General features: G+C 42.3%; 1 protein-coding gene across 1 annotated transcript; it reads right to left on the reverse strand.

The window, feature by feature from the left end:
- Positions 1-211: 211 nt before the first annotated feature.
- On the reverse strand, positions 212-13,533 carry sema3ab (sema domain, immunoglobulin domain (Ig), short basic domain, secreted, (semaphorin) 3Ab). Its single transcript, XM_068739794.1, has 18 exons — positions 13,428-13,533; positions 8,977-9,137; positions 8,536-8,598; positions 7,737-7,856; positions 7,256-7,346; positions 6,380-6,499; positions 5,355-5,497; positions 4,372-4,486; positions 4,199-4,268; positions 3,944-4,088; positions 3,647-3,866; positions 3,457-3,548; positions 3,304-3,345; positions 2,423-2,580; positions 1,487-1,554; positions 914-1,059; positions 368-736; positions 212-304 (listed from the first exon to the last, which is right to left on the reverse strand). The coding sequence occupies exons 1-18, from the start codon at positions 13,531-13,533 to the stop codon at positions 212-214; spliced, it is 2,322 nt and encodes a 773-aa protein (XP_068595895.1).
- Positions 13,534-20,235: the final 6,702 nt, after the last annotated feature.

Raw genomic sequence — 20,235 nt, forward strand, 5'->3', positions numbered from 1 at the left:
GCCTGTGCTGGGCTACTGTAAACATGACTGCCCACGCACTGAAAGCTTCATCCAGCACATCACAGTTGTATTAATTCATGTAACCTTACTATCAAGTCTATGAGGAAGAACTCTGTGTCTCGGTATGAAGGACACAAATGGGTTAATCAGGATTGCAGATTGCGTACTCGGTATGATTTCGGGTCCGGCCATCCAAAGTTAATTTGACAGGTCAGACGCTACGGGGGACTCTCTCCAGTTCATGGGTCCTGCGGTTGCGTCCTTTCTGTCGCTCTTGGAGGTGCTTCCACTTGGCTGCCAGCCCCTGAACGTGCATGTGGGTGTGAGGGTTCACGACAGTTTTCTGCTGCTGTTGGTGAATTTGCACTTCCTGCACCAGGTGAGCTTTCTGCCTCCTGTGCTTCCTCTCCCTTTTCCAAACCTGTTCGCAGAGCTCGTCCACGCTGTTCAGGGTCGGGTGATTAACCAGTGACAGGAAGTCTCTGTACCACAGCTTCTGACTGGGACTTTCTTGGGGTGAAGAACAATGTTGAGTCGGGAGGCTGGAAGAGCCTTCATCACGATGTAGGAGATTATCTAGGCGCTCTGTATCAATGACCTCTAAAGTCACCTTCAGGAGGGTCTGCATGAAGCCGTGCTCCACAGACTGGCACAAATACATCCCAGAGTCTGTCTTGTTAAGTGTGCGAATCAGCAGACCCTGCTCCGTGCGGATGAATCGTTCGTCTGATTTGATCTAGTTAAAGCGAAAGCGTAGAGGGAGGGACACGGAGATAATTAAAATCCTGTTATTTAATATTTATACATCAAGGCTGTATTTATTGTACAAAACATCCAGGTCAGTCACAAAATTCACACATTTTTAATGATTAAATGAAACGTCTATGATTCAGGTTATATTAGGGCTGCTAACCTCTTGTTTGCGGCCATCAGCAGAGCGCTGACACTGCCAAAATGTCATGGCTCTCTGGGACTTGGGACTGCACTCGAGGAAAGTGCTGCTGTTCTCCACACCATACACAGTTTTATCCAAGAGAGACAGCTGCCCATTCATTTCATCTAGAGGAGAAAATTGGAGCACATTAGCCATAAAGGTCACAGGGTGAAAGCTGTTCTTTACTTGGCATAGCTATCATGGGTTGTGGTAAAGGGTTAACGCGTTTCTTCCAGTAATTTTCATACAGAATATTGAATCCAGTGTATTTGTTAGCCAGATCTCTTTGGAATCTGTTTAAAACGCTTTTCTGCATTGCTCTTTCTGACTACCTGAGTTAGAAGACAGTTTTTAGTTTTTATATATTTTTTTTATATCAACTTGTCTCTTTTGACATCACACTCAATTTACAGCACATTGTGCTGTACACTTGGATCATTGATAAGCATACATCTACATACATAGAGAGGAGGAACGGCTGGTTTGTTTTATTTTCACACCATGTGATCATGCACAGTTTATGCTAAACGTTCGTTTTACTTATTAATGTACCGTGATGTTGCAGATCTGAGCATTGTGTGAGTGGGTCTCCATTCCTGATATCCTGCCTTCGTGTTCTCCTGCAGACACACACACAGAAGACAAACAAACAAATACAGTCATGAGTCAGCAGACACACTGTATTCTTTGTACTGAAAATGTGTGCACATTTTGTGTCTGTGTGTGTGTGTGTGTGTGTGTGCTTTGGATGTGCGGGAACAGTGAAGGCCAACACAAATAGATGAAATTGCAGCAGGCAGCTCACACCTTTAATTATAGGGTGTGTGTATCAAAGGAATTTAATCCTCATCGATCATCTCAGCCTCTCAGCAAAGTATCAATCAAAACCATGAAGAGATTTTCTGCAAACTGTAATCAAATAAAAGATGAATGTTGTGTTGGTAACTGGAGGCTGCCTTATTTTTGAACGTAGGACTCTGGAGTTCAGCTACAGACATTAAAATCAATAGCCTCCATGGAGCTATGAGTGGGTGGAATCTCCATGAGCACAAATACATGAACACATACAGATGAGTCGACCACTACAAGCCCCCCCCCCTCCCCAGCTGTCAGACAGTACTAATATTGGTACTGATTTACAGTAAATACATGGCGCAGATTATATTTGTTTTGCCTGACCGTTATACCCTGAGGGACTTTTGGCACAAATACGCACCCTGCACAAAAAGACTGCCCTAATTCAGTCCCAGAATCACAGTCATGTTTTTTTTTAAATAACTTTATGCAATGTTATCCAACTTTGTATGAAATTCTTCCATAGTTCTCATTGGATTCAATGTGTTTACCTACCCAGAAATCCCAAAACGTACACACCTTCTCATTTCAGAAGGGCTTACTAATCGCTCTGTACAATGTTCTGTGCAGCTTGTTGGACATAAATGATCAGACAGTGACATTGAAAATGAATGTGGAGGATGCATTCAATACCTCTTAGCCATGGGAAAGTATCTGGAGCACTCAGTGCCATCCCATGCACAGTAAGGGTCCCTCGCCAAGCAGCACTCAGCACAGGCCTTCCCATAAACCTCACACCGATGCAAAGGCATCTGGGAGATGCCGATGTCCGAGCCGAGGTACAGTTGTTGCTGTGAAGGGAGAAAAGATGGAGATTGAAATTTAAATACGGTTTTTCTGATTGGGTGATGTGATCTGGGTTATGAATGTCTGTGAAAATACAATAAAAGCCAGGAATGTGGACAGACTGTCCTGTTACTGGTGCTCAGTACCTCCTACCTGTCAATTACCTGACATGTTTTGTCTCTCCCTGCCATTATTTTGATGGACTAACTGAAACGTCTACTATTGTGATTGTGGTACGATAAAGTGATTCATGTCAAAGTCTTCTTCTGACAAGTGTGTCTTTGTTCTGTAGTTCAGCTATGCAGCAAGGTGTGTCACATGCAGGACGTCCCTAGAGACTGGTTTATAAAACTCATACATGAGATACAGTAGCTCAGCCGGGACCACTTGAACCTTCTGCCAAATGTATCAAAAAACCTTTATACAAATTTGCTTTAATTTGTGTCATTTTTACTACATCCAGAATTTATGTGTACATAAAATGCAAATACAAAATGCATGTACAAAATACTATACACTCAGCTTTAAAGCTTTAGTGAACACACAATTAATAAAACCATGCTGATCTATTTTTTTCCTTTGTCTTTGTGAGACGCCGTCAGTACATTTGACAGTATTACAGTTACTTGTAGTAGTAGTTTTCAAAATGAACTTGTCTTAAATGTGTTGTGTCTTTTTTGACGTTCAGATACCTTTAATTTATATGATTTTAAAACTGCAATTAGTACCTGCTTTGTTGAAAGTTCCATCGCTGTGATTGCTGTTGGTTTCTGTAAGATATGAAGCGGATTAATGGAAAAGTCTGGAAAAGTCTTGGTGAGACAGCCGTGCTTTAATCTGGACACGTTATATACAAGGTAGGAGACAAATGAATGACTTACTCTGAAAACAGTCATTTCTTCCAATAGGACTTCCTCCAGATCATGCCATGAGCCTCTGGGAATGGAAACCACTTTGAGTATTGTCCCCATGTCTAGCACAGAATGGATGCATACGTGTGTTATATTCAACCAATAATTCATTTACTGTGAACGGTTAAATAATATTGTTTGTGGGAAAAGGAATGCATACCTGTGCCTATGAACATGACATCATACTGTCCATCTTCTGCTTCCACCTTATCCACCACTATCTGAGTGAACTGGTAGTCCACATCAGTTTTGACTATGATTGGTCGGTTGTTAATAGAGTACACCGGGTTGAACATGGCAGGATGGCTCCGGGCAAAGGTTACAACCTCATCAGGAAATTCCTTAGTTGTGTCAAATCCTCCAAACGTCTTACTTGGGCACTGTGGAGCAAAGGACATAAATGACAATCCACTCCTAAGATCGGTTTGTCCCACTTCAATCGGCACAATGTACTCACTGTTCCCGGACGTGGGTAGGGAACACGTCCCTGGAAGGGTACCCACTGGTAGTTTGGTCCGTCTCTGTGGGCATAAGGACCCAGGAACACTCTCCTGATATCTGTCATGCTGTACACGCACACAGCAGAGCCTTTGAAGATGTTGCTAATGGGAAGAAAGAAAAAGTCAGCGAAGGAAAGTAGAAGCGCTTGTTTAATCACTGGTCATGCAATCAATTATTATGATTAAAAGTTGCTTTGTGTCATTGGCGGTACCTAGAAGTAGTAAATACTGCATAGATGACTGGGCTCTTAGGATCCTTTGTGCTCATGAGAAAAACATCCTCTTGAAGCCAAAGCAAAGACACACTCTATTATGAACATGTTCAGATCGCATGCAAAGGAAATCATGAGTGAGAAAATGTTTAAGGCCAGGACCGAGCACTTACGCAATTCATCAAAGTGTGTGTCTATTCCATTACTGCCAGGTACAGAGCAGATAAGTCGGGCCTTTAGGAAGGTAGTCCATTTATTCACCAGACTCCTGTGACCCCCCAGGTCATTCTGTTGGACAGATCGCATTTTCATATTCAGCAGGGAAGTTTATGTATTTTTAAATGACAGAAATACTTTTCTGTTTGTATTCAGCATTTCCATTAATTGTAAGCAGCTTAGTGTGCAGGATAGATAAACGCTTACTCAAAACCCACCAGACAGATTCCATAAAGCATGAACTTTGCATTGATAATGCATCCAGAGTGAATGGTAATTCTTGACTTGGTTGGTTAGCACATGAAGTTCCCATGAATGAAGCACTTGTCAAAACCTGATTTATAATTAGATATACACACCATGCATAATAGTTGGCTTGTCTCATGTTAACCATGGCCATTCCTGTCATTCTGAACAATCAGGCTGTTATAACACAGTATAGTTAAATGGGTGGCTGGGGCCAGGCATCTCGCATTGATCCCGAATTGAATGCCTGTTAATGAATAGGAATAGTATTTAGAATGTGAAAGCTGATACAAGGCGAGAGAGATACCACAGGCACCCTCTGCAGCTGGATGGTGTCGTAGACCCAATCAGTGCCACAAGCCTGGCATTAGGATAACAGCGCCGCTATTGACAGCATCCTTGCCTCTCAGGTTCTGGTGACATTTAACATTTATCTCAGGTTTCTGTCTGCGGGGACAATTTTAACACACACAACAAAGCCTCCTCTCCAGGCTAAAAATAATCACCGATAACAGCTCCTGAAACTGCAGTTATAAAAGCCACTCAGACACCTGTCAAGTGAGTTTCCAGAAACAGGAGTCATTTCAAACATCTGCGTGAACGTGCATGAGTCATTTTTTGCTCAGTTTTTGTGTTTAAACGTCGTGTGTGTTTACATGGATGTGGAGCTCTATTTTAATGTGTGTATTCGTACTTTGCAGAGCTGTCCAATGCGAGCATGCGTGGCCTTCCCAGCATGCTCTCCATCGATAGCATTCTCTTTGAAGAACAGGTATATTTTGTCATCTTCTGGGTTGTCACTCTCTGGAATCGGATGAACAGCCACAAACCTGGGGTCTGAAATCAAATTAGCATATGATTCCTTTAAATCTCCAAATGTTAATTCATTTACCACCTTAAATGTTTTTTTTAAATGCTTCAGAATAAAATCCTTGTAGTATCATATCAATATAAATACAGTATAAGCCAAATAATACCCATCCAGCACAGCACTAAGACTAACTGACCCATGGAGCACCTGCTATATCGTAACTGCAGCAAACACAATATACTACATGAGCTTAGTGTTTGTTAGATGAGTCGAAAGATATTGCGTCATAAGACAATCAACAGCTCAGCGGCTGGAGTTTAATGAAATACAATAACATTGTCGAAAAGACAAACTTCCTCAGGCCACAGAAGCAATACGCTTATTGAATGAAAACATGGAGAGCGGGATGTGAGACCTAAATTCTTATATACAACTTAATAATAGAAGATTTAAACAGCAAAGACTTCTGCAAGAGTTTTTAAATGTAAAAGAAAAAAATAATTTTATCTTCAATTAAGTTGACATAAGTTTTACTTTCCTGAGTCTATAGTGTCCAGGAAGTCCTTTAGGTTAATTCGTTTTCTGGGGTTATCTTAGCTAAAAGACTAATACAGCTGAGTGTCGTCCAAAATTAAGTGGAAAGGTGTTTCAAAGCTTAGAATTTAAAGATGTAATAAAGTATATATAAAGATAATAAACCGGGGGGGAAGAATAGACCCTTGAGACAGTCTGTACATCAGGAGCATTATTCATGACATCACCGACACTCACTAAGAAGGTTATTAAATGAATAAATATGCATAAACCAATAAAGAGTTGCTTGAAATATCCATCTAAAGTGCTTTACTTTTTCAAGCTGCTCTTGAATATGATCCGACAGTTTGGCAATAAATCTTCTTCATTCTCACCGTTCAGCCAGCGGGAGTCGTGCTGCTCAGTCCTGATTGGATGATGCTTGCCGAGAGTGCGAAATATGGCAAAGTCTCTCCCCATGAAGTCAGCTGACGTCCCAGCATACAGTTCTCCATCTAAAAGACACACCGGATGTTAGTGTTGTGACACTAAAGGAGAAAATAGTTTGCAACCATTTTGCTCTGGTGATGCAGGCATGAAGCCTGAGACCATCTGGGGAATCTCTACGAGGCTTAACAGTACAGGTAGAAAAGCCGTCCGGAGAGAACACATGGATGGACGATATGAACATCAGGAGTGTGAAATTGACGTTAACATAGTAAGCAGGGCTGGGAAGGATGAATGGATGGAGGGGTTCATGAGGAGGGACAGGACAGAGGTGGGAGACGGGGGGAGTACACAATAATGCTGGTGAGAACGGAAGGAGAAAGGAGAGAGTGATGACGGGTGATGGGCTGGAAAATAACCATCTGGCAGATTAAATGGTGTGATATAATACTTTGTGACTAGCAATAATTAGGGTTGAGAGGAAAGACATGCTTGCATAGTCCTGCTTTACTTACGAGGAAAAGGGATTCAGTACAAATCAACTCTAAAGAGTCATCTGCTATGCACGGCCAGCACTTTAAGGAGGTAAAAGCTGACTGATGAAGAGTTTACAGCCCTGCCGATGAGGGGTTTCCAGTGTGAAAATACAAGCTACAGAGCAGACCCACTAGTAAAAGTAACCAGGAATGCATGCGCTCTGTTATTTGCATTTACTTCACTCACAGTGTGTCAGATGAAATGAAAGAGCAGGACAGAGGGTGTTTTTATATGACCTTGCTGCAGCACAAGGACAAGCCACGTGGTGTATCCAGCCTTAAACTCACCAATTAGCATGGAAGCAGTGAGCAGCTTGGGATCATAGGGACTCTTTCCTCTGCCATTTTCCACATGAGGCTCCAGTCTGAATACGCTGTCCTGGAGACGAAGAGCCACAGTGAAGTCATGAAATCAAAAGTCCACAGTGACACAGGGAGAAACTCCTCACTCCTTGCTGTGGGGCAACAGCGCTTACCACTGCGCCGCCGCGCTGGGCTTGGCAATGAATTTGAGTTTATTTGTATTCTCATTCTCTATGACTAAAGCTCACTTTCCACAGCAACATTTCTTAACTATAACTTATTAAATAAAACCAGGAAAAAGATGATGAGATTTGCTTCGCTAATACTGAAATGACCACACAGAGATTTTGCTGTTCAGCGTAATCAACTGGAATACTGCGTCAGATTGTCTTCCCAATTCCAGAAGGGAACGGTTTTACGTACCTAAAGTAACTTTTGAGACAGAAAATATGACGGGTGCATGTACCTCTGTCTTCTTGCCCACCTCCAGGTAGGAGCAGACAGGGTGGAAGGCTCCTGTCCCGCATACATAGAGATGGGTCTGGTTGAATGGCTGCAACACCTTGATGAAATTTGAACACTCTCTCTGATGGGCCAGAGAAAGAGGACATTAACATGAATAGTCTATATTTTACTGAACACTCCAAACGTTTGCTGTGAAAACATGAGGGACATTTGGATCAGAAAACTGTGGAGAAAATGAACTATTCAACCCTCATCAGTGTGTAGAGGCAGAGCAATCCTGTCTGTAATTTACTGTGATTCCTATTGGCTTATGAACAAAGACCCTGTGCTGAGTAACATTAGAATAATGACATTACCATCAGTCATTTATTTTCTACTGTACACCCGGTACATCTCAACCCTGACACACTTTCTCCGCACAGCGGCATCTTTCCCGACTTTCCTGACTGTTCTCTTATAAACATGGGCTATATAATTTATCATGGAATAATTGTGAAATCCATAAGTGTCAAAGGATGGTGTCAGTTTTGGCTCTTGGGGATTAGGATGAGACCTATGCAGTTAGACGATGCGTTGTTTATGTGACAGATTGTATATGCTAACAAAGATATTTTTTTTAAATCTCATATTGTGTATGATTAAAATGCCTTTGCAGCTATGAGGGAGGTTAACTTTACTAAGACCTCCATTGTTGCACAGTTTATGTAATGCAAGAGAACAAATACTTTTTTTGTGCGTGTGTGGGAGTAGAGGGGCAAAATTCTGACAGCCATTGAGAGATGGATGGTTTTAGCTCTTACAGAGAGGTCTTTTCCTGCCCACTTGCATTCATCTCTCCTGGTGGTAGAAGCTGGCCAAGGGATCTGCAACACAAACACAGCTTCCTTACATGTTAGACAAGAATCAGTCCCACAGCCTGTGTGCATGCATGTGTGTGTGTATATGTGAGTGGAAGGGGTCACAATGCAAGTCGTTATCCTGTTTGTTTCAGTTTACTCCATTATTTATCCAGGTGTGCAGTGTGTGCCTGGTGCAGTGTGTGATTGTGTGTGTGACAGCCCTGATCTGAAATATTCAAAAGGCACTTTTCCGTAGAAATAGGAAAGAGAGTCCCGAGATATCTGAGTTTCTGACTGGCACTCTGGTTGGAGATGCATTCTGCAGACTGGCAGTCATGATTAATGGATAAATGGATGAAAAACCACAAGACAGACTGACTGCAAATCAAATACTGGCTTCACCTGTGCAGACGCTCTGCTGACATTGAGGAGGTTAAAGGAGAAGATGTGGTCCTTGGCTCCCACCACAAGTCTTCCTTTCTCCTCATCTAACAGGAAGGTGTGGTAAGCCGAACTGTTGGCCAAACCGTCAAATGTCACAAGGTTATTGGACTCCAGCATGTCTGCAAAAAAAGGAAAGAAATGCAATGCTCAGCATAATAAAATGATCCCTTCATGAAATTTGTAATAACTGTAGGAAAAATGCATGTCTTTTGATGACTATTGAATTTCCAGGGTCTTTAAAAGAGGCTTATTTAGTTAGGAAATCTTCAATATTTCCGACCACCTAGATTTTCTGCGACCACAGGTTTACCTCTTCATTCACTAGTTTGCCTGCTCAAATGTACCTCATACAGTTTGTATGCTTTACACACTGAGTGTGCAGTGAATGCAAAATATGACACAAAGTGACAAGACTACGGTAATTTTAACATTCATCTCTATTTAACAAAGCAAATATTAAAAGGTGAGGAAGCACAGCTGTGGGAGACGTATTTCACCTGTCATCAAGCATCCAAAAGCTGATTGAAACTTTTTTTTTTAATAACTTTCACAGTTTCATCTAGATTCATAAAATGTATTCACATATTTACAGTAACAGGTTTATGTGCTACCTCATCTTGATTTGAGAAGCTGCACTCCTCTGCTTGTGTTTTATGTATGTTAGAGGTTATATTGCTAAACTTGTAAAGGTTTTACTGGGGTGCCAATAATCTATGACCAATCCTGAGCAAAGCAGGAAGCTGAGGAAGCTGTATGTCATAAAGAGTTAGCCCACTAATGAAACTGAGTATCCACAGTGACCAATCGCTGGTATATCCACTACATGCTACATGACACTACATGGTGCCTCCAGCCTTTATTGTTCCGGACCGCATGTCTGAGAAAGAAGGTTTTACAGCTACTCCCATTATAAAGCATGATGAAGCAAATTCACTGTTATAGTCTGACATGTAGCAATAAAGTTATAGCCAAAAACTGATGAGTCACTTGGCAAACCAAAAGACAGATGCCTTCTGGGGATCGGCAACAAAACAAACAGCATGTCTGAATGATTTGTATGTAAATCTGTTTATTTAAGGAAATAAGTAATTTCCCACAGAATGATAACCTTGTTTTACAAATAGCATAAAGACAAGGAACGGTGGGGAAATTGCACAGACACGATAGTTCTATTTAATTTTTCCTCGATCCACATCCGGCATCGCTACATCTATCCACAGTACGCAATGCCATAGCAACAGACCATCCAACAGAGATGACGGTGAAGTTATTAAAAGCAATATTCTTCCATGAACAGGAACTGTATAGGTATCCTGTGTGGATCTATGTGTGTTTAGCCTGCTGTGATACGTGTTATTAGAAAGGAGCAGACAGTTTTGAAGCCACTCAAGAGGTAGCGTGTCTGAACTGGTGTCCCCTCTGGTTAAATGTTGACACCCACTGCAAGGATGAAATAAGAGCCTTCTCCTATTTAACATGCAACTTCAAAGTAAAAGCCCAAGTGTTACTGAAAGGCAGGTTCGAGGCAAACAATGAACTATTACTGTTTAATGCTCATGCCCCATTAAAAGAAACGGAGGTGCTTGCATGCAGACAGAAGGGCAGGTGGGACGATGTCGGCTAGAAACAGGTGTCAGCTGCTGCCCTTTTGCTTATTTTCCCTTTTACCTCATAACTGTTGAAGTAGGCAATAAAAACTCTACAAATGACATTTTCACCAGCTGTTTCTTTGCTTACTTTCCTTTCACATAGTTTCCCTTTTACCAGCTACTCTCCCTTTCTTTCAACTTGTCTCGGTTACCTAAATTTTGCACTGATGTAGTTGTGAGCGAAAGGCAGAGAGAGAGCGCAGAGGAGCGAGAGTGAAAATGGAAAGACAGAGCGTGCGAGTTAAGGGGGCAGATGCAATGGATGCAAAAAAATATAAAAATAAACAATCCCGTGTGGGACTGATAAAAATAAACTCTTTTAGCCTACATTCTCCATGTCTTTCTCTCGTTCTCTTTTTCAACTGGAGGGCTCGCAAAGTGTTATCTAAGTGCCTCCTAAATAAAAGCAGCAGCACAGAAGCGACAGCCCATGTGTGGCCACGCAGAACCCCGGTTCAGTCGCTTCACTGATGCTCATTGGTCTCATGGCAAAGTGTGTGACTGCACATTGACAGAAGGCAGCTACCGCTACGTCAGGGACAGTGAATCCAGTTACTGATTCATCTAAGCCTGAGGGGAATCACCAGCGCTTCATCAGTAAAGCAATTTGTTCAGTGTCAAGTGGAAGTGCGGGAAAACTCAGAATGATCTGAAAATGTCACTTTCTTTGAGCGTGACTGCTTCAATCAGTCCGTATCATACATTCTGAACTACGAACAGTATATGAGGCTTGGCGATAATGTATTTTCATCGTGTATCGTACGGGAATAGTTTAGTATAGATCATTTTAAAGGAACTCTTCCAACTGTGCTTCTTGGCTGTGTTTATGTGTATGTGCTTGGGTGCAAGCTCATGGCTCTGGTCAGGAAATGGGTGGACGGGTCGAAGAAGCAGCACTTTTGGGAGTGAACTCTCATCCTGCAATATTAAAATACCTCTTTCTCATTCTCTGGACAGTAAATGTGTTCTAATTCTTGAGAGCCACAAACTAAAAGCTTTTGAATCCATTTAGAGGTGACAATCGTTTGTGTATAACTTTGTGCATGTAGATGTGAAATGAAAGCATCTGTTATACTGTGGCACGCTGTGAACTCAGCCGCCCACTACCTCATCATCACCCGGCCATGTGGATGTTGATACAGTTGGACCTTAGCTCATGTTTAGGTAGCAATGGGGTATCGTGATTATCTTCCCGCCCTTACGCAGTCACCCTTCTGCCCTTTGACCCTCCTGCTCAAAGATATGTTGGAATCTCCAATTGAGCAGCGAGGTTATGTGTGTGTGTGGTGGAGATGGTGGTGGCTGGGCTTGGGAAGGGGGCAGGGGTGGGATGCGGGCCCCCACATAGAGACATACAGATTTCCCTAATATTCCCAGTGACCTGCAGGGGTCAGAGTCCCCCAACTTGCAGTCCTGTGTGTGGCGGCTCTTTCTTTCTGCACTCCGGATTAGCGTTTCAGACCATTCATGTTGGCAAGCTGTACTGTCCTGGGATCCACCATAGTAATTCATCTGGTTTCCTCCTTTCTCAGAGTATCAGAGAATCTGTTTCTGCTATAAGAGGTGTAATAAATTATTTATATGATGGCATAAAATATTTATAGCGCAATAATCCCATGTCACCTGCCTAATGGGACATTCAGCAATAATGCTTGATGAAATTCTGCATTATTTGACACGTAATATTCAAAGGATGGTGACAAATATTGTCTGCATCTTACTAAATGTAAATGAGATCAAATGGAACTATTGAATAAGGAATAAATAACCAAACATTTTATTCAGAAGACCTAACATTTAACGGAGCTTTCACTACATGGGCGTGTTTCACCCGCCTAACAGTATGTTGTATTAAACGACTAATGCTCACCGGTATCGTTAGCCATCTACAGATGGCCACTATTTATGTGTGCATTTAGTGCCCGCCTTGCATGTGTGTATAATTACGGATCTCACCGAACTGAGCGTGAAACATTTCTCTTTGGGGAAGCCATCTGCTGAAACAGACCTGCACCATTCATCCTCAGTATAATTACCATGCAGGGGGAAAAACGGAGCGGAAAAATGACATCCAGGAAAAGGGAAGAGAGAGAGAGCGTGGTGAATGATGCTCAACTGCCAGACAGTCCATGTCTGGCATCACTTTTCATTGTAAAACTGACAACGGGGCACTTGATCAAACAAGTACAAAGAGGTGGGAACAGAGACTGCAGCAAGGACATACTAATTCAGTCACTTCTCATTCAGCAAGTGAAGTTAATAATGTTAATAAATGCCACTAAGCTGCTCTCTTCTTGTCAGTGTGGCACATTTAGTAAATGATTGTCTTGATTCCTAGAAAATTAACCCAAAGGGATGTCGTCTTGAACCGATGAAAGTAGAATATCTAGGTTTTTACCGCAGCCACAAGATTGCAGCCAAATTGAAAGAAGTGGAAGATAAATACTATATTTGGAGGAGTTATGCACGAATGAATGAACAATCAAAGAGAGCAACATCAAACAAACCCAAAGCTGACAAGCCATGAATTTGGAATTGAAGTCTTGTCTTGTACAGGTGCTTTACAGGGACAGCGAGGATCTCACAGTTACTTACACAGCTTTTGTAGTGATTGATACAATTACACCATGTGAATTTAAATCTACAGCAAAAAAGGCCCAAAGATTTATTAGTTCCACATCGGAGAAGGAGGTAAAAATCTGAAATGTTAAATAATTGACAATTTATTGTAAATTGCATTCATCAATGCAGGGGACTTACCTTTATAGGAAAGTTTTAGCCGGGGGACATTGTTCTTGGTCTGCTGGGCCATACTCAGCACAACCAGCCCACACAGCAGGAGAAAGCTGCCCCAAAGAGAGCCCATGGTCCCAGGACAATGGCGGTCAGAGAGGTCCTTTAAAAACACACCTCCAGTGTGGCCAGATTCAAATGTGGTGTGACAGAAAAAAAATGCTAGTAGAAGAATGCTCCTACTGTCCACTGACAAGGAGGAAATGTTGGTGTCAATCCAGACAGTTTTTCATCAGAGCTTGGACCTTTCTACTTCCAGAAAGGTGTCAAAATCTCAAATTAGAGTCCATCAGCTCCAGGAGTGACAGGACCTGCAAATCAGAGTTGGAGGTTATGGCTTCAATGTCACTGTAGGTGAGCCTCCCCCAAGCAAGGTCCCCTGTAAACTTAATCAGACTGAGCAGACACAAAATCTTCAGCACACTGAAAAATGGGAGCACTGACATTGTCTGGGTATGACAGCCATAGTTTTCTGTCCTTGTACCTAACCGGCATGCGGCTCTGTCTCAGCAGCCATCTGCATTTTACGTGAGTCGATCTCAACCTTCAGGTAAGAAGAGAAAAACAGGTCCAGTTTGTTCTACTGTTAATCCAGTCGGCGTGGTAAAAACAATCTGCACTGACTGTCGCTCTATTTTTTTTTTTTATCTACCTCTCCCTCTACTTTACGCTGATCTAGATCAGTTCAACTCCACTCAGCACAGCTCTGTCTCATCTCCACGGCACAAGGCACACAGTGGAACTGAAACAGCTGGGGCAGACAGCACAGTCAGAATGAGAGAGAGAGAGAGAGGGGGGGAGAGCGAGAGAGCGAGTCGAAACCTAATGCTTTCTTTAGGTTAAAGTAGTAGTAGTAAGGACTGAAAGCTCAAGGTTTTGCACGGCATTGTAATATAGACAGTACAGAGCTACTCTTAAACCATTAATAAAACAGGGGCACACTAAAGCAACACAAGAGTCCGAGTTTTCACTGAATTTGCAGGCAAGCCATTAAATTGTGACATTATTTATGTTACAGTAAAATGTCCCAGTAAAATTGTATTTATGGTAACTCCATACTGGGGAGGACATCTTTCACAGTCTGTATATATTTTTACTGTTTTGTGAACAAAGATTGTCTGATTGGCTGCTGCTAGAAATCATTTGTAATCAACTCTTCACTGCTGCTTCATTCTTGTCGTCCCTTCTTCTTTCCTTTGTCTTCTTTTTATAAATGTGTTATTTGGAGGACCTGCACAATAATAAAAGAAACCCACTGTTCATCCATCCTATCTATCTCAATCATAAATTTAATGAAGTTGTATGAAGTTGGTGTATGAAATATTTATCTGAATACAATTCAAAACCTTCATTTTGTTATGTGTTTTTATGTACTTTTAGTCGACTGCAATTCAAAGTATCAGTAAAGGAAATCAACTCAACATCAAAAGAGAAAATGAAAGGATTTGTTCATGTGAAACATCAACCATCAAGTTGACCTGGATCTGACGTACTATAGCGATGAACCTGCCGTTACTGTGGTTTACATGGAACTATCTGTAAAATAGAAAAATGCACCTTGACAGGGTCATCTGTCTAGTGGTGGCACCTCTTGAGTTTCAACTTTCATGGATAAACATGCATTTTCTTCAAATAAATATGTTTTTTATGCTTAATCTTATTGAGATACACACTCTGTCTTCTGGTTTAAAGGGTGAAAAACTTCATTTTTATAAAAAATAAATACAATGTGGATTGTCACTTAATCATAAAGACAGATTGATTGGCCATTTATTGGCTACTCCATCATAGTCTGAAGCTGAGTTCCCTGCCTTTTCTCTTACACCGTCACAAATGAGATGCCAATCTTACTCTAAACCCCAGAGCATCAGTGAGGTTATTGGTTCTTGAGTTGAATGACATTGGCTCTCGTAGCATTGGCATGGTTAACACCTAACAGGCTGTATCCATCTAGACAAAGAGCCATCAGACAGTGGGCGGAGAGCTGAACTAATCCGGTACTGAGTGGATGGGCCTCACGGTTATGCTAATGTCAACTGGCACTGAGAGGTTGACAGAGAACAGCGGAGACCATGGAGAACCAGTGTCACACCACAGTGTCTGCGTCCCAAACAGGCTGGATTAGTGGCTGAAAACAGACAGATAGGTCTCTGTCCTGGGTGGGATTGGCAACGTTGACATGCCGGTTCATTTTTCCAGGGATTGTGTCACAGAATGTTTTCCAACTTGACTTTTGACCTTCATTCACTTCTTTCATGCTGTAGCGGATTCTGCCTTTCTGTGTTACCTCAGGTAGTCAGAACGTCCTTCAGATTCATACTCACATAAGCTTGTTGAATAATGTCCTCCGTATGGCTGAGCTTAGCTTATGGCTCAAAAACGTGCTGCATAATGCCAGTTCATTAAACGGAGCGACATTGTCCTTGACTACGTGTTTGGGTGTTTCAAGGAGATGCTTCCAACTGAAGCACCAATTCCTGTGGTCTCAACTCTTCCATTCACAAACAGAATCAGAGCACTCAGAGCGTCGCAGAGCTCATCAACTCTCATCTGGAAGAGCATCAGGGAGGGACTTGAGGAGAGGTCTGGTATGTTTGGAAATGGCGAGTGCTGTGGAGTGGGAACAACAGCGGAGATCTGCCAGTGCCCATTTAAAGCTGGAGCCCACCTCCCCCATCCTTAACGATTCTCACCCACCTCCTGCCCACACAAGTACAACCCCAACTCTCTGATCTCTCCACAAAGAAGCTGGTACCCTCTTTTGCTTCTATCTGAGCACCCCCCCCCCCCCCCCCCCCAACCTTGCACGCATTAATACTGAACTGCCATCATAGCGCTCGACCTGTATACCCCACACAGAGACTCTCCTTGCCTCCCTTTTTCCTTTCATCAATCTCTATCACTACCCTATACTCCCCTGAAAGCAGGAGGTGCAATCCCCGGAAGGGAGGGGAGTATTTGGCTCAGCGAAAATGAACCACAAGCCCAAGACAAGCAACTTAAGCACTGCCAGCCACCTGCTTTACAGTCTGCATATTTTACCCTGTTTCACCATTGTAGTTAATGTGCGCTTTCATGAGTAGCACCAAATTATTGAGGCAGCATTCAATAAAATAAAAGAAATCTAGAAAAAGTGCATCAGCAAAAACTATTAATAGTTTGGGAATCTGTATAGAAGATGCCTTCAGTTCCTCCAAGTAAGAATTTAATTTAAAACACACACACAAACATGCAGTGATGGAAGCCTGCTGTGTGAGCAATAGCCTGGTTTTAGCATGGGAAAGCTTTTCATGGGACAGGAGTGTCATGGACACAATATTAAAACACACACACACACACACACACACACACACTCTGCTAATCACAACTTTCTATATTAGTAATTGTGACAGAATAAAATCATACTTGAGTGCATCTATCACCGCTGTCAAACAAAGTGTGGAAAAACTCATTTCCACTCCAAATGCTCGATCTAAGCGCACTCCCAAAGGTATGGCATACACAAAGAGTATGCATGACTGAATAAACCACCTGCTGTTAGTGATTTACTCTTGCTTATTGAAAAATGTATGAAAAATACAGCAAAAACCCAGAGTGATGAATAAATTACAGCGAATAACGCATCGCATTTAACACAGAAGCAACCACGCCTTTATTGTGGCAACCAAAGCACCGCACTATGGCAAAATTGAGAACATGTACTTACGCAGGTCTGACGATAATGTGGAGAAAATACTCCCTTCAAATGCATCAGGGTGTGAGGGCCATTCCCAAATTTCAGTCATAACCTCTTAATTTTGACATCGAGGGGCATTGCGACTTGACACGAGGAGACTCCACTGCATCTTTTAGATGGGCTTCATTCTTTCAGCATCCACATGAATTTATCATCAGCCATCAATATTTCAACCTTCAGGCTACCTGCTTCTCACCTCCACAGGGAACAACAAAAGCACACAGCCTCTCTCTGATGTGCATGTAGGCACCTAAAGAGAACAAGGGCAGGGACTGTGACCGGCCAGACAAGACTCATTGCAGAAAATAAGACTCTTTTTATCATGTGCTTGCATAAGCGAGGGCATCCCATGACGAAAGTGCAGACTTGCACAAGGTTGTGTGTGAGCAGAACTTTAAAAAGGACAGAAAAAGCACAGAGCATCATTGTGACATACTTATTGTTTGCCCTCCTTCTTGGAGATTCTAGTGCAAGATCAGCAATTGCACAGCAGCCTGGAGCTGTTAGCATTTCTAGACTATATATCCCTTTCAGCCGTGTGGACTCATTACAGGATATTTTCTCAAAGCATTTTCAACTTTCCTCAGATGTGTTATGAGACGCTTTGCAAGCACCACTTGGCAAACACATTCAATTTGCCTGACGTGCTTAGATTCCTGGAGGCATTCCTTCTGTAGCGATCACAGCATCTGCTCTTAACTGTATTTGTCCAAGCTGAGCTTTGTTGGTTGTTAGACACAAACCAACTACAGCTGCTACAGTGCAGCTCAAGTTATGCACCATTTCTGCCCAAGATACATGTTGATGCATTCACTGAAGAATAGTATTAGTACAAATGCATCCTTAGAAAGAAACAAACTAACACTTGATCGATTATCCTGCATGAACTTGTACAAATATTTGTTTTCATAAACCCAGTTTGGACAATGAAGTCTGTTCCTCTTTCTTAATGGCTCGCTGGTGATTATCTGCACTGATCCAGATGGAGGATATTTAGACTAGTCTAGACATCACATGGCTCACTTCCTTCACGCTCAAAACAAACGGTCCTAGCCATGCTTTGCTTTGCTTCACCTCACAGGTTGTCAGTTATAAACATGCAGTTCTTTAATTTTGAATGCGAGGTAAAAATAAAAAGTGCTTTTGCACTCGGACTCTGTCAGCCACACTCAACTGCCACTCATTGATGATCATCATGACATTTTGGGTTTGGTTAGACTTAATTAAAAATCAAAACCAAAGATTAGGGATTGCATTCTGCTGTTGATAAGAAAAGAACAGCGTCAGCTCAAAGCCTGCATCACTCAGGGTTAAGCCTTACTTCCAAGTCTGTAACCACAGCAGTCGGAAAACTATAACCCATCAGCTTCCTTATTGATCTTTCCAGAACTATACATGTTCAATGTCCTTTAATTCTCCTTTGTGCATTTTAATCAAATAACTTGACACTGCTGACCCCTTAACGTGCACATCAGCAGTGTCAGGCAAGCTCATAAACATTGTCTCTTCAGACATTAATTAATGCTGGATTAACTGACCTTGTCAATAGAAGGGGAAGTTTGAGAAATGGAAGGGCTTGATCGATCAATCCGTGGCCTCTCTTCAAATGGGGCTTCTGGTGTTAAGCTGAGGTCAAAGAGAAGGGATCCATGAGACTCTACCCTTCCACCAGGATTTATAGCTTTGTCCAGAGCCTTGACTCTGACATAAACCCAATCATTCCCATTCAGCCTTGGACTGTTCTATCCTTGCTGAAAACAATATATGTACTCTGAATCACTGTGGGCCACACAGTTGGAGAGATGTCTCAGACAGTGTGATGAAAGAACTAAGCAGTGACACCAGCAAAACTATTCAGCTCCATTGATAAGGCCCAAATGATGGGGACATTCATCACTTGATGTCTCCTGTTGATGAATTAGGATTATAATCCCTGTCTATAGGAAAGGATCTATAAATTTGAGCTGAATGTGGAAAAGCCTTTTTAGGATGGGGTAGTTATTGGGCTGCTGCATGTCTTGGAGAATCCTCCAGTCCTCGTAACACAACCAGAGAGAAGAGGCGTCTTCCTCAGGCTGTCATGAGTTACCACTTCAGCGGTGAAGGGACCAAAGGGCCGGTGATTCAGATAACTTTGGCAGAGACAGCGCCAAAGACAACCTGCTCGCTTCTGCAGGCCATCTGTTTTATTTACACCTCTTTACCCATGCCTTGTCCGTTTACTTTTCCAATGATTTCCAGTGTAGCTCCGTAGCTCCAGCTAAAGCCCCAGGGAGGTTGATAAAACAGCACCAATTTCACTATAATTAATCAAGAGGAAATTGCACCTCATCTAAGCTCATTGCAGAATTGTGACACAACCCGTCTTTCTGCGACAGCTTGAGACTGGCCTGTGCTTTTCCATGCATTAACTTCTCCTGTCTTCCAGAGCTTCCTGCTGCAATCAGCTCATTCCGGTCACCTGTGCTCCCAGGCTCACCTGCAGCTAATCTGTCATCAGCCCGGACGCTACATATACTCAGCTCTGCCTCGCTGCCTGCCCCTATCCTGATTTGTCTGCTACTTTGGACTGACTAGCTGGTGAAAACAGTAAAGCTCAGTTGCTGGATTCCCCTTCCGCTGTCAAGCATTTGCGTTCTTACCGGCCTTGGTCCGTGACACTTTCAGCCTAATTAGTTCGTCCAGGGGTTAATGCGAAAGATACTATGGTACGGGACCATCCATGTTCAGTTCAAGTTTCCATGTTCTCAGGGAAGTTAATATTATATTATAGGTACGACTTCACACTTAGTTCCTCCTCAGTATGTCTCTTAGACACACATGATTTGACTTGCAGACACAGTCTTTTTTATCCAGGAACCAACACGTGTCATTGGTATAAATAGCAAATACAAACATTTTTAAACAGATATGGTTTCATGTCACATAAAAAAAACCCTGCAGAAAAAACAAATAATGAAAGGAATGTGTGCAGTTTCACTTCTGAGTAGAAATCCCGCATTCATGTAAAGCAGGTAATATTCACCACTCACTGGCCAT

This window comes from Brachionichthys hirsutus, chromosome 5 (genome assembly GCF_040956055.1).
Source record: "Brachionichthys hirsutus isolate HB-005 chromosome 5, CSIRO-AGI_Bhir_v1, whole genome shotgun sequence".
NCBI lineage: Eukaryota > Metazoa > Chordata > Actinopteri > Lophiiformes > Brachionichthyidae > Brachionichthys > Brachionichthys hirsutus.

Excerpts from the sequence above, each read along its gene's own strand:
- sema3ab (XM_068739794.1), bottom strand. The coding sequence starts at position 13,533 with ATGGGCTCTCTTTGGGGCAGCTTTCTCCTGCTGTGTGGGCTGGTTGTG. Across the intron at positions 6,500-7,255 it reads CACTGCTTCCATGCTAATTG|ATGGAGAACTGTATGCTGGG; the intron begins GTGAGTTTAAGG and ends TGTGTCTTTTAG. Across the intron at positions 1,060-1,486 it reads CTCAGATCTGCAACATCACG|ATGAAATGAATGGGCAGCTG; the intron begins GTACATTAATAA and ends TTTCTCCTCTAG.